Source organism: Epinephelus lanceolatus, chromosome 8 (assembly GCF_041903045.1).
Source record: "Epinephelus lanceolatus isolate andai-2023 chromosome 8, ASM4190304v1, whole genome shotgun sequence".
Classification (NCBI taxonomy): domain Eukaryota; kingdom Metazoa; phylum Chordata; class Actinopteri; order Perciformes; family Serranidae; genus Epinephelus; species Epinephelus lanceolatus.
In genome coordinates this window covers 6,833,670-6,848,674 of record NC_135741.1, presented here as the reverse complement: position 1 = coordinate 6,848,674, position 15,005 = coordinate 6,833,670, and the positions used below count along the sequence as shown (strand labels likewise).

The following is a 15,005-nucleotide window of genomic DNA, read 5'->3' as shown; positions in this document are numbered from 1 at the left end:
GCTCAAGCCAACGTTCTGAAAATGTAACCTACAAAAACATGCTTCATCCTGTGACACATCCTGTCAGACCGAAAAACTCAAGTAGCCTCTGTGCCACCAAATAAGTAAACAATTGCATCAATAAACATGAAGACCCATGCAAGACGTAAATCAATCACAGTGTGTGATGATAAGGCTCTGTAATCATTAACTCTGTTTTGCTGAGAGTTCGTTTTGACTGCCGGCCCAATCCCCTCTGTCAGCAGCTCTGCGCCGAGCACTTTTATCCCTCTGATTCTCGATGAGGTCCTTCAGTCAGCAGCCAATCAATAGACATTTAACCTCCACAGCTTGAATAACAAGGCACTAAATATTTGTTAACATTATCCTGTCAGCGCACGGCCTGAATCAAAGAGGACTTCATGCAGATGTGCATTCCAATTGCAGTCATGCATTCAGATCTTTTTATTGCGTTAAATACCTCTTTTCCACCACTGCATGCAAGCATGTACTATTCGGACAGAATTAGTTTTACATAGGGATATGGACTAATGTCAGTTTACCACATGATGTCTGTAATATAAATGTCTGATTCACACGGGACAAGAAATCTCCGTAATTGATGGGAGATGGGAGTTGTAACTCGGTTTGCACCCTGGTGTCACCTCCCTGTCTGCATGTGTGTGCTATGTTGCTTCCTGTATGTGTTACGTTTACTAATGATTTAATTTAAAGGCACTATGTGTAACAATTTCAGTTGTTCTTTGAGACAAACAAATTTTGCAGTCAAAAGTGTGTCCTAGCACATGTGTATTTAAGCTCCGAACTTCTCATTTACATATACATTGCGACTGGTGTCTCATCATGTACGTGCGCCATCTTGAAAATACAGGTACGTACGGGGACATACTTGAGAAATACGGAATCGCCTTTCACGTTTTCACTTGTCGGTTTGCGGTTTCCGCCTGCAGGTAGAGTGACGAAGAGCAGCAGCAAGCAGGCTAGTCACAAGTGTTGGTGCATTTGAAAAAAGGCAAAAAAGGCAACGTGACCGGCGATTTCAAAAAATGAGGGTCAACATCTGGGTAGCCTTTCCCAGGTGGAGAGAGCTGCTGAAGGAGAACCACAGCTAAAAGCGGCTAACAGCTGTTAGCGACTGTTAGTGCTGTTAGCGGCGCTGGTCACTAACAGCTGTTAGCGACGCAGTGTTGCGAGGAGAGGGATGAAGTGTGTGAGGTTGAGCCACTTGTCACTCGTCAAAAGACAAGCTGTGATTGGTTTGTTTCGATTTACACCCACCCCAACAGTCCTACGTTGTAAACACAGCCAGCATGGTGAGGAGGGGGTTTGTCAACTCCCGTCGCGTGTGTCTGCGTAGGAGCCTGAATGAATACTCCACGAAGTATTGGATGACATGGTTTCATCAATGTTATCATAGCTTTTTGGTACACAGCAGCTACCGTTGTTGCAATACGCGTTTGAAACAGTGAGGCGCTAGAGTGCGCTATCAGTTTGAATGCAATATACAATCTCAACACTAGATGGGAGAAATTCCTACACAGTGCCCGTTTAATGATTAGCCCAATATAAAATATTGCCCATGATCAGGAATGTGTGTACACAACGATTAGCAATATGGATTTATATTAGGCCTACCTAACACAACCAGAAGTCTCGTGGCTCTGAAAAGTGCTTTCTTCTCGACCTTTTTGATCGATCTCCCACATAGGGCTATGCGATCATTAGAAGAATGTGTATCACGACTGCCGACAACACCGTATGCTTCTTCAAGCGCCTCCATCATAGAAAAAACGTAGAAAAATGGTTGTAAACAGGACGTGACAAAATATTTACATACATTTTTACAGAGGATCGCGTTCGCACAGGATTAATATTACCCGAGGTATTTTCTCCGGATTTTACAGAAGGTAAAAGTCGCTGTAATTTTTACTGTCATTATCCATAATGATTACAGACATGGCGCATTCGGACGGGACTAAAATCCCTGGTAATAATTACTTTACCCCACGTCTCCATGTTAAACTAATCCCATCTGAATAGGGCTTTAGACTCCTTTCCCATTGTCAGTGCATCAAACCTGTGTACACGACTCTGAAGTAGACGAGTTTGCTTTTCTTTTGTTGGTTTTTTTTGGTGTGTCACATTCAGTGTCACAGAGAGGCCTGAAAACACATTAGTACTCAGCAGAAAGCAGCATGGAGGCCGGTGAAAACTTTACTGTGGTTACTTCTTTTTATATCTCTTACTTATTCAGTTTCTCTTTCAAACTTGGTGCAGACTAATTTGGATTGATGTGTCAGTGCTGCTTGGGTGGAGACGGACGGTTTTTTGTGGTAGTGACATGTAGCATCTTGCCAGTTAAGGGGCTAAAATTAGCGCATTTACCTGGGTGTTGTGTTTCCATCAATGCTGATTGGAGACGGAGCCAATAAGATGTTAGTGGGTGTTAGCAGGTTTTTGCGCAGTGGGAAAGCTGCTTAAGATGCAGCACTGCAAAACACTCCCTTACAAGCAGCGGTAATGTAGCACAAAATTCTGGGCCCTATGCTGATGCATTATCTGGGGGGCCCCCTTCCCTTCCTCTCTTGATCCATGTCTCTCCCGCACATCAGTTTACTTTCTCTCTCATTCCTTTCTTTTTTTTTTCTCAAACCCAAATTCCTCTTTTTGGGGAAAAACATGGCAGTGTACGTTGGTGATCCAGCAGCATAACAGTCATATACTCAGCTCAAGCAGCATATAGAGAGGGATCCTGGTGCTGGGGTGGACTAAACCATTTTCCTAAACCATCAGAGAGCTTCCACTGTTTTCCAGTACATATTTTAGTCTTCCAACCGATTTATTCAGCCAGTTTTGATTTAGTTAAGGAGATAATTACTTAAAAGTAAATAGAATTGAAAAGTCCAAATTAAATCAAACTTTTCATTCCAGGGTTTTCAAGGGCCCCCATTCCATTGGGGCCCGGGCCAATCATTTCCATTTCCCCCACCAACTTTTACAAGTAAAAATCTGCCTAGCTGATTATTAGATGTTAATATTTGGTTAAATTTAGGTTGTGACATTGACCAAAATCAAAACCTAATGCCAGCATCAATTTGACATAGAATACAGACGACAGATAGCATTAATATTTTTTTGTTAAATGGTAAATGGACCTTGTATAGCGACCTTCTTAGTCTTCCAACCACTTTTTACACTACCAGTCACATTTAGCCATTCACACACATATTCATACACTGGTGGCGACCATACAGGTGCCACCTGCTACTCAGTTTCTTTTTAATACACTCACACATGAATGGAACAGCCATTGGCAGCAGTTTTGGGGCTCAGTCTCTTGCCCAAAGATACTTCAACATGCAGACTGGAGGAGCTGGGGATCTAACCACCGATCTTCCGATTAGTGGACGATACGCTCTGTCTCCTGAGCCACAGCCGCCGTTAAGTAAACGAAATCCAACTTCTTCCAAATGTCTCATGCTAACGTCATCTTGATATAAATAACGATGTATTGTAAGGTATGGAGAAAAAAAACAAAAGTCTGCAAAACTTAGTAATGTTAATGTCCACATAGCATGAAACATCATCTGACATTTAAAATATCGTCAATCCGATTTTAATGCAAACCAAAGTTTAACATCTGTCTTGGGTAACATCTCCCTAATGTCAGCTGGGCTGGACTGAAAACCTTACTTAAGAAAAAGTGGAAGTATTTTCAGCAAAACTTTAAGTTTGAAAAGTCAAAGCATTCAGCTCATTTAAGTTTTATGAGACTATATTGTATAATTTAATGTTAAATTATTATGTTAGGAGCACTTTAATGTCACAACTGGTCGAGGTAGAGCTCATTTAAACCACATTATAAAACACTGCATCACACTTTAAAAGCTCATCAAAGGTTTTACATGTGAAATGAAAATAAGTCAAAGCTGTCAGCTGAATGTAGTGAAGTGTAAGTGTCGGTTAAAGTATGGAAGTATCTTATATTTACTGTACTTAAGTAATTTTATTATATTAAATGTAATTGAGTACTATAAGTAAAAGTGCAAGTAAATGCTTTTAATTTAGAAAAAAAGCTAGCGGTCAGAATTCTAAGGATTATAACATTAATTCCTTATTAACATGTACACCACCTAAAAATGCAGCGTACGTTAAACTTAAGCAAAACAAGGTTTTTCTTCACACAAAAAAGAGTATACTTTTACCTCAACATACTGAATGTATTGGAGTAAAAGTGGAAGTTGACAGAAATATAAAGAGTAAAGCAAAGTACAGACACTCCCAAAAAATACACAGTTACTCTCACTAAGTATTATCACTTCATTCCTTCCACCACTGAGTAAAATACCTCAGAACTGTATCTGAGTCTACCTGAGTGTTCTTTCTAACACTGCCAGTCATGCAACATGAAATCATGACTAACTACTGCCATCAGGTGGACTCAACACAAAGTGCACACTCCAGTTGTTACCCAGCCTCATACTAGAATCTTTATCCACAAACTGCTGAATCCAAAATATTCATCACATATAATCCAAGAAGTGGTGTTGTCAACATGTTCTTAATATACATTATATATATTTTCCTAAATGAAGCAGCCTTTGTAGACAGTCAACATGTAAAGCTTTCCTTCCTCTGAACATGTCTACATCACATTTCTTTTCAGAGATTCAAACAGGAGTAAACACACAACACTATTATATTTCCACACCATCTCTGCGTCTGTAAGCCTCCAGCAGCTTTACTTCCCACAGCTCCGCGGTTTTAACACACAAACAGCAGCTTGTTATTCACCCTCCATTCTGAAAAAACCTACACACTGATTCCTGATTCTCAGAGCTCTCTCTGTTCCTGTTACCTGTACGTGGGTCTGTCAAGTGCAGAGTCCCATCCTGGCTATACATCCCTCTGAAGGCCGAGCCCTGACAGTGAGCCAGCCAGCTGAGCGAAGGCCCATGAGCCTCAGCGGCTCTCTCGAGCCCGGCCAGGCTGAGGCAGGCTGGGAGGAGAAGCAGAGCCACTGTTACTGGATAGTGCTGTTTGCCGGGGCCACCGGGCCGGCTGTAAGGGCCCACAGCACCCAGGGATAATCCCCCTAATGCCTGTCACAATGAGATTTGATTGGAGACTTGAACACCCGGATTACAGTACGGACTCAATTTCACTTCATTAGCTGAGTGTTCACCAGGACACTGAACTGTAACTTTTCTGTGACACAAGCTTAATACTTCCTATACAGCTGCAGTTACTTATATTCTTTATCTTATTTTATGATAAATTATTCCAGAGATCAAGTTCCTGTTACTGTCTTATCACAAGGTCACAGCCACAAACTGAAGCTGCAAGCTGAAGGGAAAACAAAAACACCTCTGACACAGTCAGAGGCTTTATTACTGCAATAAGTTGAAACAAAGACGAATCTGTATCAGAGTTTCGGATCTTGACAAAACTGGAGATTAATTTAGATAATATTCAGACTTAATTTTTATGTTTAAATGTGTCTAAGTTATGTTTTATAGCTGTAATAGTGGGCGTCAGAGCTTACAAAATCAACACAGTCATTCAGTTTGTGATAAAGGCACCAAATTTGGTACATATATAGCTTAATATATGTGGAAGACATCTGGATATTGGGGCATTCTGTTGACCATGGCAGCAAAATCCAATATGGCCGCTACCTGAAAATCGTTTTGGCCTTAACTTTTGAACGAGATGAGGTATAAATGCAAGCTTGGTGTCTATTTTATGGTTTTTGACCTTGAGAAACACATTGGAAGCCCCAATATCTGGATGTCTTCCACACATATTAAGCTATAAGTACCAATTCTGGTGCTTTTATCATAAAATGAACGATTGATCAGTTATGCTGCCCCGCTGTAATGTCTCAGGAGGAGGACGGTGTTTATACCTGCTCTGATTATTTGACTCTGTTTGACATGCATGGAGATTTTGCATCAGTGTTACTGCTCTTGCTCTTGTAGTGTCTTGTGAGCCCACAGAGGCTGAAAGGCTCAGATGTAAATTGTTAAAGCAACACTTACCTTTCTGGAAATTTTACGCTTTTCTTTGTTTAGATTAAAATGCTATTAATAAGCTGATGGCACGCTAAAATGTAAGTGAATTCCACCAGAAATAAAAACTCATAATTATACCATTCTCATATTCGGACTGAATGCAATGATTGGCCGACCGTCCTGTCTGTCTTCCTCACGTGGGGGCCTCTGACTGACGTAACCGCTCGTGTAACGCTAACGGTTAGCCTACTGTAGCCTAACATTGCCTGAGCCTCTGTATTATCTTCCTTGTTTGTTGCCAGTCACCAGTACTATCTAACGTTAGCGTTTACGTTATATTATAAAACTCATCAGTCATCACTGACCCCGGATAAGTTTCAAAACTCTGGGGTTGTGTTTGACTGTGCAGGACAGGTAACGTTATGTTTAGTTTGCTTCTAATATAACATATAACGTTAAATATGACAACACAGCATCCAGTTGCTAATGGCTAACGTTAGCCTACTTTAGCGTAGCCTCTGAAACATTAACGTTATCTTCCTTGTGCGTTTCCATTTACTAGTAACGTTAATGCTACTATCTAACATTAGCACTGTAACCTTATTCTAAAACTCATTAGTCATCACTGACTCTTGTTGAGTTTCAAAACTCCGGGGTTGCGTTTGACTGTGCAGGACATGTAACGTTATGTTTAATATAACTTAGTTTGACTGTCTTGGTTGTAACGTTACACTCGCTCTCCTCTTCCGTGTATCTCACGTTACCTTGCCAACGCCTATGTCTATCATAGACGTAATGAGGTCATAATGGAGGAGGAGGAGGACTAGGCCTTTGGAGGGAGGTGGAGTTGTCAATGATCAAATTTTTTCTGTGTGTGTTGTGAGAAACCCAAGAAAGGTAAGAGTAGCTTTAAACTCAACTGATTTAGTCAGCGCTTCACACTAAGGCACTAGTTAATAGAATGACTCGTGTTGAAGTCCAGACTTGAGTCTCAAAGTGCAGGTCACTGTGTCTGTTATAAAGGTCTTTCAGTACAAACACACTCCTTCAATCAGTATTTTTTTTAAATATAACTAAAAGCATTTACTCAATTATTGTACTTAAGTACAATTTTGAGGTACTTGTGCTTTACCTGAGTGCTTCCACCTTATATTACTGAGTATGTCTACTCTAATTTTGTACATTTTCATTGGACAGCTATAGTTATTTCTAAATTCATATTTCACACACAGTGCATCTGATCAACAGGTAATAAACGTGAACAAAAAAGTAGGAAGTTAAAATCTAATCATCCTTTTTATGCACCAATGCATCAATAATAATATAATATCATATATGGTATATGAACCCTAACAGAGGCCATTTTGCCACTTATTAAGTACTTTTACTTTTGCTACTTTAAGTACGTTTTACTGATAATACATAGGAAAGTAATTAAGTACATTCACTAAGTACTGTACTCCAGAGAAGTACAAGTACCTCAGAATTGTACTTGAGTATTTGTAATTTGTGCTACTTTATATATTTGTACTCCGCTACATATCAGAGGGAAATATTACACGTTTTAACATCACTGCTTTTATCTGACAACTTTACTTTCTTAATTCTTATTACGTCAATAATTTAAACTTAATGAACCCCTGAAATGGGACATTCTCCATTATGAGCACTTCTACTTTTGGTACTTCAAATACATTCTGCTGCTAGTATGTGTGAGGTTCTTTGAAGAGAACATGTTGTCTTAAGTCATTTTGAACAGTTAACTTCTCTGTCCTGCAGATGGTGTATGTTAAAGAGCCTCTCTGCGCCCCTCTGTCAAGTCATTCAGCTCTGTAGGCAAACAGATATCTGCTGAGGAGCTGTTGAACGCCTGCTGTCATGTTTACATTCACCCAGTGACTGCCAACAGCAGAGCTCAGGAGTTTGTGACCGTTGGGCAATTAATCACATATGTCTGACACAAGTTGTGTGTGTTGTCGGAGCTATATTGTAATTTACCTTGCTGAGAGAGAGGTTCGTCAGCTTGTCTCAGTAGTTGAGTTTAAAAAGGTTGTTTTGGTACAAGACATAACTGATTTTGTAGAAATTAATTGAAATCTTTGTACTTTGTAAGACAGCTGTAATCTTTCAGTATATGTGACATAGATATTTAAGCATGTTACATTTGTTGTTTGCCGGAGTCATGATGTCAGCACAGTCGTGAGGCAAACTGGGCAGTGTTTTGCAGTCTGTTTGGACAAAGACGCATAGTTTAAACCGATCTAGGCTAAAAAGAGGCTTAGTGCAGGCAGCTGCCAAAGAATGCATTTGTAACATAAATGTCCTGGTTTTGGAAGATTTGTTGAGCATATACTGGACAAACAAATCCTTTTTAGAAAAGGTTGTTATTGTACTCGAAAACAGTGCAACTCAGGTGAGACAGTTTTATGGTCGTGGATTAAAGAGGTGGCACAAAATGCATGCATATAATACAGTCTCTCTCTAGACTGGACTCCTTTTCATAGTGTGTAGTTGAAAGGATGAGGATTATAAAGATCAGAAACAACAATATGTTAGTTCATCTAACAGTGCTCTATGGCTCCTCTGCCCTGTCTGTGGCCCATTAGTTCCTAAAGACTTAAATCCTTAAAAACAGGTCATGAATATAAACTTCCATGTTTGAAAACAGCTTAATAATTCCCTAAAACAGCTGGGCACTGTAGTTTTTTGCAAACGTTACACACACGAAAGTAAATGTAGTGTCTGTTGGGGACTATTTACAGTGGCAGGACAGGATGCAGTCAAAATGAACTTTAGTGCCCTCGTTTATTATAATGAAACAACATGTCACCCAGGGCAACAGTGTAGCTTGTATACAACACAACACATTCTCACTCCGATCTCGTTACATATCAAAATTTGGTCATGGACTTTCCACGACGACGTGACATGCAAGGTACCCTGGGTGTGTTGGTTGTAGACGTTCTGGGACGCCCTGTCAACTTCAGCTTGTTACATGCATTGACTGTTTTCAAAATACACTTCCGATTACACAGGAAATGGACAGTTTGCATACAGTCTCTTTCAAAATAAAAGCACTACGTTGGTACAACACTGCAAATCACATTTTATTTTCTACAACAATAAATGCACGTGATTATGTTTAGCCAACACACGCACATGGTTGGGTTTTTGGACCCATCCACCATCCCTCCCACCCGCTTTACCCGCACTTTTTGCCCCCTTAATTTAGCTGCCACGCTTTCCCCGGTCACGTTTCATGCCAACGTGAAAAGATGTTTTTTCGTCAGTGTGTGACACTGGAGGTTGCTGCCTAAGCGCTGATATTGCACGACTCCAGAGTGAAACCAGGTTGTAAAATAATGATAGCTAAATAAGATCTATCAAGATTTAGCTACAAACACAATACTTGTAAGGTCAGTCGATTAATTGTTGGTTTTGGTCTTGTCATGGCGAATATGTTGATAAGAACAACAGAGAATATCACCAGACACGTCCTCTAAAGATGAGATTATTGCCTATCAGTACAGCTGTAACAGTGTCTTGGCCTCTTCACATGATGTGGAATAAAGTGATACCTAAGTATTGAAAATCTCTAATAAATATTCAGTAGCTGCCATACTTGACTCGTGAGGATGAATCAGTGTGGTGCCTCATGTCCTGTTTAAAAGATTCTGTCATGTTGAAAGACGCTGTTTTCACCAGTGTTATTGTAGTTGTGTTGAATGTGTAAATGTGTAATGTAATATGGAAGATTTAAAAAGCTGAATAAAAAGAAATTAATTTACATGTTGTTATATGTCCTTTTAGTGTATGTATTGACTGTGTTATAAATAAAATAAAAACATGAATTAAATACAATTATTTGGCCTTGTGTCTTTAATAATTGAATTAATTGTTTTTTCTTGTGATATGATTTTTGTGAAGGGCTACTCAAAGGGCATTTAAAATGGGAAACATTTGTGTTGAGGTTAGCTTTAACATGTATTTGACCATTTGACCAATAAAAACTGTCTTGACAGCCTAGTGACCAGAAGAAAATGTTGGCACACATATGTTGGGTTTCATTTCATACCTACCATATCAACATTTCTGAAGGTGATATGTATGAGCAGATTTTTTTATTGGGAGGTGGAGGGGATGGTGGATGGTGTGACACCTAGGCGCGACAGCTGCCAAGCTGCAGAGGACTCTGTGAGACCAACAAACAACAACAACAGGTTGTTTTTCTGTGACCCCTCGTTGTGTTTCCACCGAGCCACGCAACCTGGGTGTTTTACCAACCAGCCCCTGCTTTTCCAGTGGCTTTTGTGCCACCAAACATTTGTATTATAAGCCAAAACATAATCTTTTTCCAACCATAACTGGATTACAGAAACATACAATGCGAACATTATTTCTGGCGACTGAGTTGCTTGAGAGTGCTGTCCTTGACAAGACAAGAGCTGTAAGTGTTGCTGTGTTTTTTAATTTAACCTCCTCTGTTGTTCGACAAAGAGGAGACAGTCATGTGACAGGAGTCAATAATACAAATATATATTTTGAATAAACTGTGAACTTGTTCTGTTGAATAAAATATAAAAAATAAAAAAAATGAGTAAATAATGAAATAATGGGTGGCACGGTGGTGTGGTGGTTAGCACTGTCGCCTCACAGCAAGAGGGTTCCCGGTTCGATCCCGGGTGTCGGAGCCCTTCTGTGCGGAGCTTGCATGTTCTCCCCGTGTCAGCGTGGGTTCTCTCCGGGCACCATGGCTTCCTCCCACAGTCCAAAGACATGCAGATTGGGGACTAGGTTAATTGATAACTCTAAATTGTCCGTAGGTGTGAATGTGAGCATGAATGGTTGTCTGTCTCTATGTGTCAGCCCTGCGATAGTCTGGCGACCTGTCCAGGGTGTACCCTGCCTCTCACCCGATGTCAGCTGGGATAGGCTCCAGCCCCCCCGCGACCCTCAAGAGGATGAAGCGGTTAGAAGAAGATGAATGAATAAAATAATGTACAAATCCAAGAACAAAATGTAAAGAGGGGGAAAAATGGGACAATACAAATCCAAGCTGATGCTAGCAGGTTCCTAGCTGGATAGAGGATTAGCAGTTAGTCTTTTAAAGATAAAAATTATGCTCAGAATCTGAGACAATTATTATTATTGTTATTATTATTTTGAGTAGAATTGCACACAAAGGAATTCTGTGACAGTGTCACAAACTGGCTAAAGGGAAAACAAAAGCACCTGAGCCACTCTGTGTGAACAGGCCTTCAGCAGGAGTGACAGTAATGGGCTGATGCAGTAGAGTTCAGAGAAATGGGGAGAGCAGGTGTGCGATAAACCTATTAGATGGATAACCAGAAAAGGAAATCCATCACTCTCAGGGCTACCAGAATAACACAGCAACATCTGTTCAGGGACAAACCAACCCTTGAGCCACATTAATCAGTCATTTTAACATTTTTTTTTTTCTCATTTGGTCGGAGCATTGTGAAATTTGCATCTCCACATCCCACTGTTTTATGCAAATCATCCAATGAATGACCACAGAAGTAAAAACAAAACATCCATCAACTGCTGTTTTAGGGAGCTGGTGTGAGAGGTGGTACTGAACAGTGAGCCACTCATCACACAAGGGGAACGTTCTGTATGTAGCCTGTCATAGAAAAAAGAAAATCTTCTGTCAGAAATCTTCTTGTTATTATTGATTTAGATTTAATTTTAACAGCTATATCAAGTCAACAACAAAGTCGGCCTATTATTACCCTAAAAATAAAGACTTTGAGGCAGGGGTGGGTAGTAACTTATTTCAAGTAACGCACATGAGTGAAAAAGAAGTTTGGTTAAAGGACAAGTACTTTTCATGTCTCTTTTTTAAACTGTACTTCTGCTCTTTATACAAGTGTTATTTTGAGCCAGTAATCTACTTTTTACTTGACTACATTAGCTGTTCATACTTTTGTGACACCGATTTTGCTCTAAACACAGGGACTGACTCCCTGCCACTTTGTCAGGGATTTCGGCAACTGAGGTCAACATAGAGAGGCACCTTTGGCGGCAGTATGATACACACCAGGCACGTCAGTTTTAGAGGCAGTGGGCAACAACCCAACTCAGAGACAGATGCAGAGAGGCACCTTTCATGGCAGTAATGCCACCAACAATCATCATGATGTAAAGAGGGACAAAAGCCCTGTTTCCACCAAACACTTTCAGTATGATACCTTTGGAACCAAAAGTACCCTTCAGACATGGTACCTAGACCCTAGTGTGTCCACTGCAAACCGTATCCTTAAATGTGGGCGGGGTTACTGGTGATACAGATGGAAGTCTGCACATCGTTAATTGTCCACAGAACAAGGCTGCACGCCGACATTTGCAGAGTGTCCGTCCTCTACTGACCAATCAGACTGCAGTGTTCACAGCTCCACCTTTTAGTACCAGATCTGTGTGCTAGGTACCCCAACAGAGGGGGGACCAAACATGGGGACGATACAGAACGGTTCCCTTGGTACCATCCACAACTTTTCACAGTGGAAACAGAAAGAAAGCGTACTGAACTGAACTGTACTGCTCAGTGGATATGGGATTAAAGTCCATGTAGAGGGCAGTGGGTCAAACAAACTACGGACTTTCATCCCAGAGCCCGCTGTTCGGTTCATGTATGAATTTTAAGCCAAACCATGGTGTTTTTTCTCAACCTAACGACAGGCTTTTGTTGCCTAAACCAGAGGAAATCAACCAAAAAACAAAGTGTTTTATCTGCGTTGTAAGTTTATTTTGAAAAACGCATCTAACGAGCAGAGACTGTACATTTCCTGTGAAAACGGGAATGTATTTTGAAAAGACAGAATGCATGTAACGAGTCTCAATTGACAGGCCATCCCTGAACGACCAAAACAGATACTGGAGGGTACCTAAGTTATATTTTGACGTGGATGCCCACTGACAAAGCGTTAAGGTGAGAATGTGTTGAGCTTGAGTGTAGTGGGGGAGAATGTGCGAGAAGTTTCCAGCTGCCTGGAGGAAAAAGAAGTACCAACTGTGGTTTAGAGAAAAATATCATGTTTTGACTTAAAATTAACACCTCCCCTCCCACCCTCCCTATACTGACATTGTACCTCTTTATATAACAGTAGTTGTTGACAGCGTTACAAACTGCAGCCACCCACTTCGTATCATACCACCTCGGGGGGTGTCTCTGTGCGTCCGTGTCCACTGACACAGTGCTGTATTGGGCAAGTTGGGTTGCTGCTCGCTGCCTCTAAAATTAACGCACCCAGTGCGTATCATACCATCGCAAAATCTGCCTCTGTGCGTCAGTTTCTGACGCCGAAGTCACTGACGAACAGGTGGTGTTTGATGAGTTTGGAGTGAGGACAGGCTGAAGTTACACATACTGTAGGTTCAAATGTCATTAACTAGCTAACGTTACCTTCCGGTACGTTAATGTTTCATGTGTTTATCAATCAATCAAGCAAGTGGTCAGTTGGGGTTTTAACGTCATTAATCTTCATTAAAAGGTTCAGCGTGATTGATTCATTACAAAAAAGGTTACATCAGCAAGTCCTTTCATTATTTTTCACTTTCGTTTTTGAATCAGGTACTTTTTAACTTTTACTTTCACTTTTTTTAGAGATTATTTTTCTTTAGCTTTAGCCTTTTACTAGACAAGACAGAGTAAAATGTGAAAGGGGGAGAGAGGGGGATGATATGCAGCAAAGGGCCGCATGTTGAAATCGAACCCACGGCTGCAAGGACAATGCCTTTGTACATGGGACACCTGCTCTGACCACTGAGCTGCTGGGCACCTCAAGTCTCACTTTTACTTGAGTCATTCATGGGAGTAATTGTACTTTTACTTGAGTATAGATTTTCATAACTTTATTCACCGCTGCTTTGAGCATAAATATTCAAACAGAGTCTAGAAAAACAAATTCATACCTTCATCTCAGGTAGATTAGATCACTCTTTACTCTGGTCTCTCTAATAAAGCACACAGGCAGCTTCAGCTCAGACTGCTCTCACAAAGACAAAGAAAGCTGAATACATAACATCAGTTCTCAGGTATCTGCACCAGTCACCAGCCAGTTATAAAACAGTACTTTGAGTTACGGATGGTTGTCTATAAATCACCTGCTCTGGCCTCTTTTACTTTAATAAACTGTGCTTTGTGAAGCACTTTGAGTTGCCTCTGTGTATGAAATGTGCGATATAAATAAACTAACCTTGCCTCATAGCAGCAGTGTGAAGAGAGAGGTGAGTGATGGGGAATTCTGTGATCTTAAAGACTTTACTGTTTGTGTTTTTACAGCATGGTATACATGAGCTGTAACAAAATGTAAGCTTCATCAAAGTTTCATATTTCAGGCTTTTCACAGTGGCGAAGAGACTGTTTTCAGCACCCCAGGTCCAGAATAAAAACACGTCTGACTTCTTCCAGCACCGCAGCTTGTCAGAACTCCATCTTGCATCAGCTGCACCAACAACATCAGGTCCTTTCAAATCATCCTGTAAACCCCTTCAGACACAATGCGCTCCAACTGCTCTGACATCTCAAAAAAACCCTCTGTGCCTTCATCACCATCAGGCCCGGCTCCCATGGCCTATATTAACAACCTCCATATCTCTGACACACCTCCTGGATTACAGCCGTGTGAAAAAGGCACACACAAATGGCGATGATATTTCCACCCTGAGTGATCCAGCAGAGCTCCGGAGGCAAACAGACGCAGCACAAGCCAACAACAAAGAAAGAAAAAGCAAGCAGCTGCTACACTCAACTTTTTTCCCCCACTGAAACCAACAGGCCAAGTTCATAAAAACACAAAAAGTGTGTACTCACCAAATGGAAGTTCCATACTTGAACTGACTTGTGTGTTTACATTAACCATGTCGTCTTCTGCCTTCTCTCAAACATGTGTTTTAAATCCACTTTTTCCCCCTCACTATAAGGTGTAAAATGTGGAAGTTTGGCGCAGGTTGCTGTCGTGTGAGAAGGGT

The 15,005-nt window shown here is 40.8% G+C and overlaps 1 protein-coding gene across 1 annotated transcript in view; it reads right to left on the bottom strand.

The window, feature by feature from the left end:
* The window catches only part of hnf4a (hepatocyte nuclear factor 4, alpha), a 34,273-nt gene extending 19,268 nt beyond the window's left edge, over positions 1-15,005 (bottom strand). The window contains exon 1 of the mRNA XM_033629362.2: positions 14,848-15,005. Coding sequence (XP_033485253.1) covers positions 14,848-14,896 — 49 coding nt within the window. The 5' untranslated portion in view covers positions 14,897-15,005. The remainder of the gene's footprint in view (positions 1-14,847) is intronic.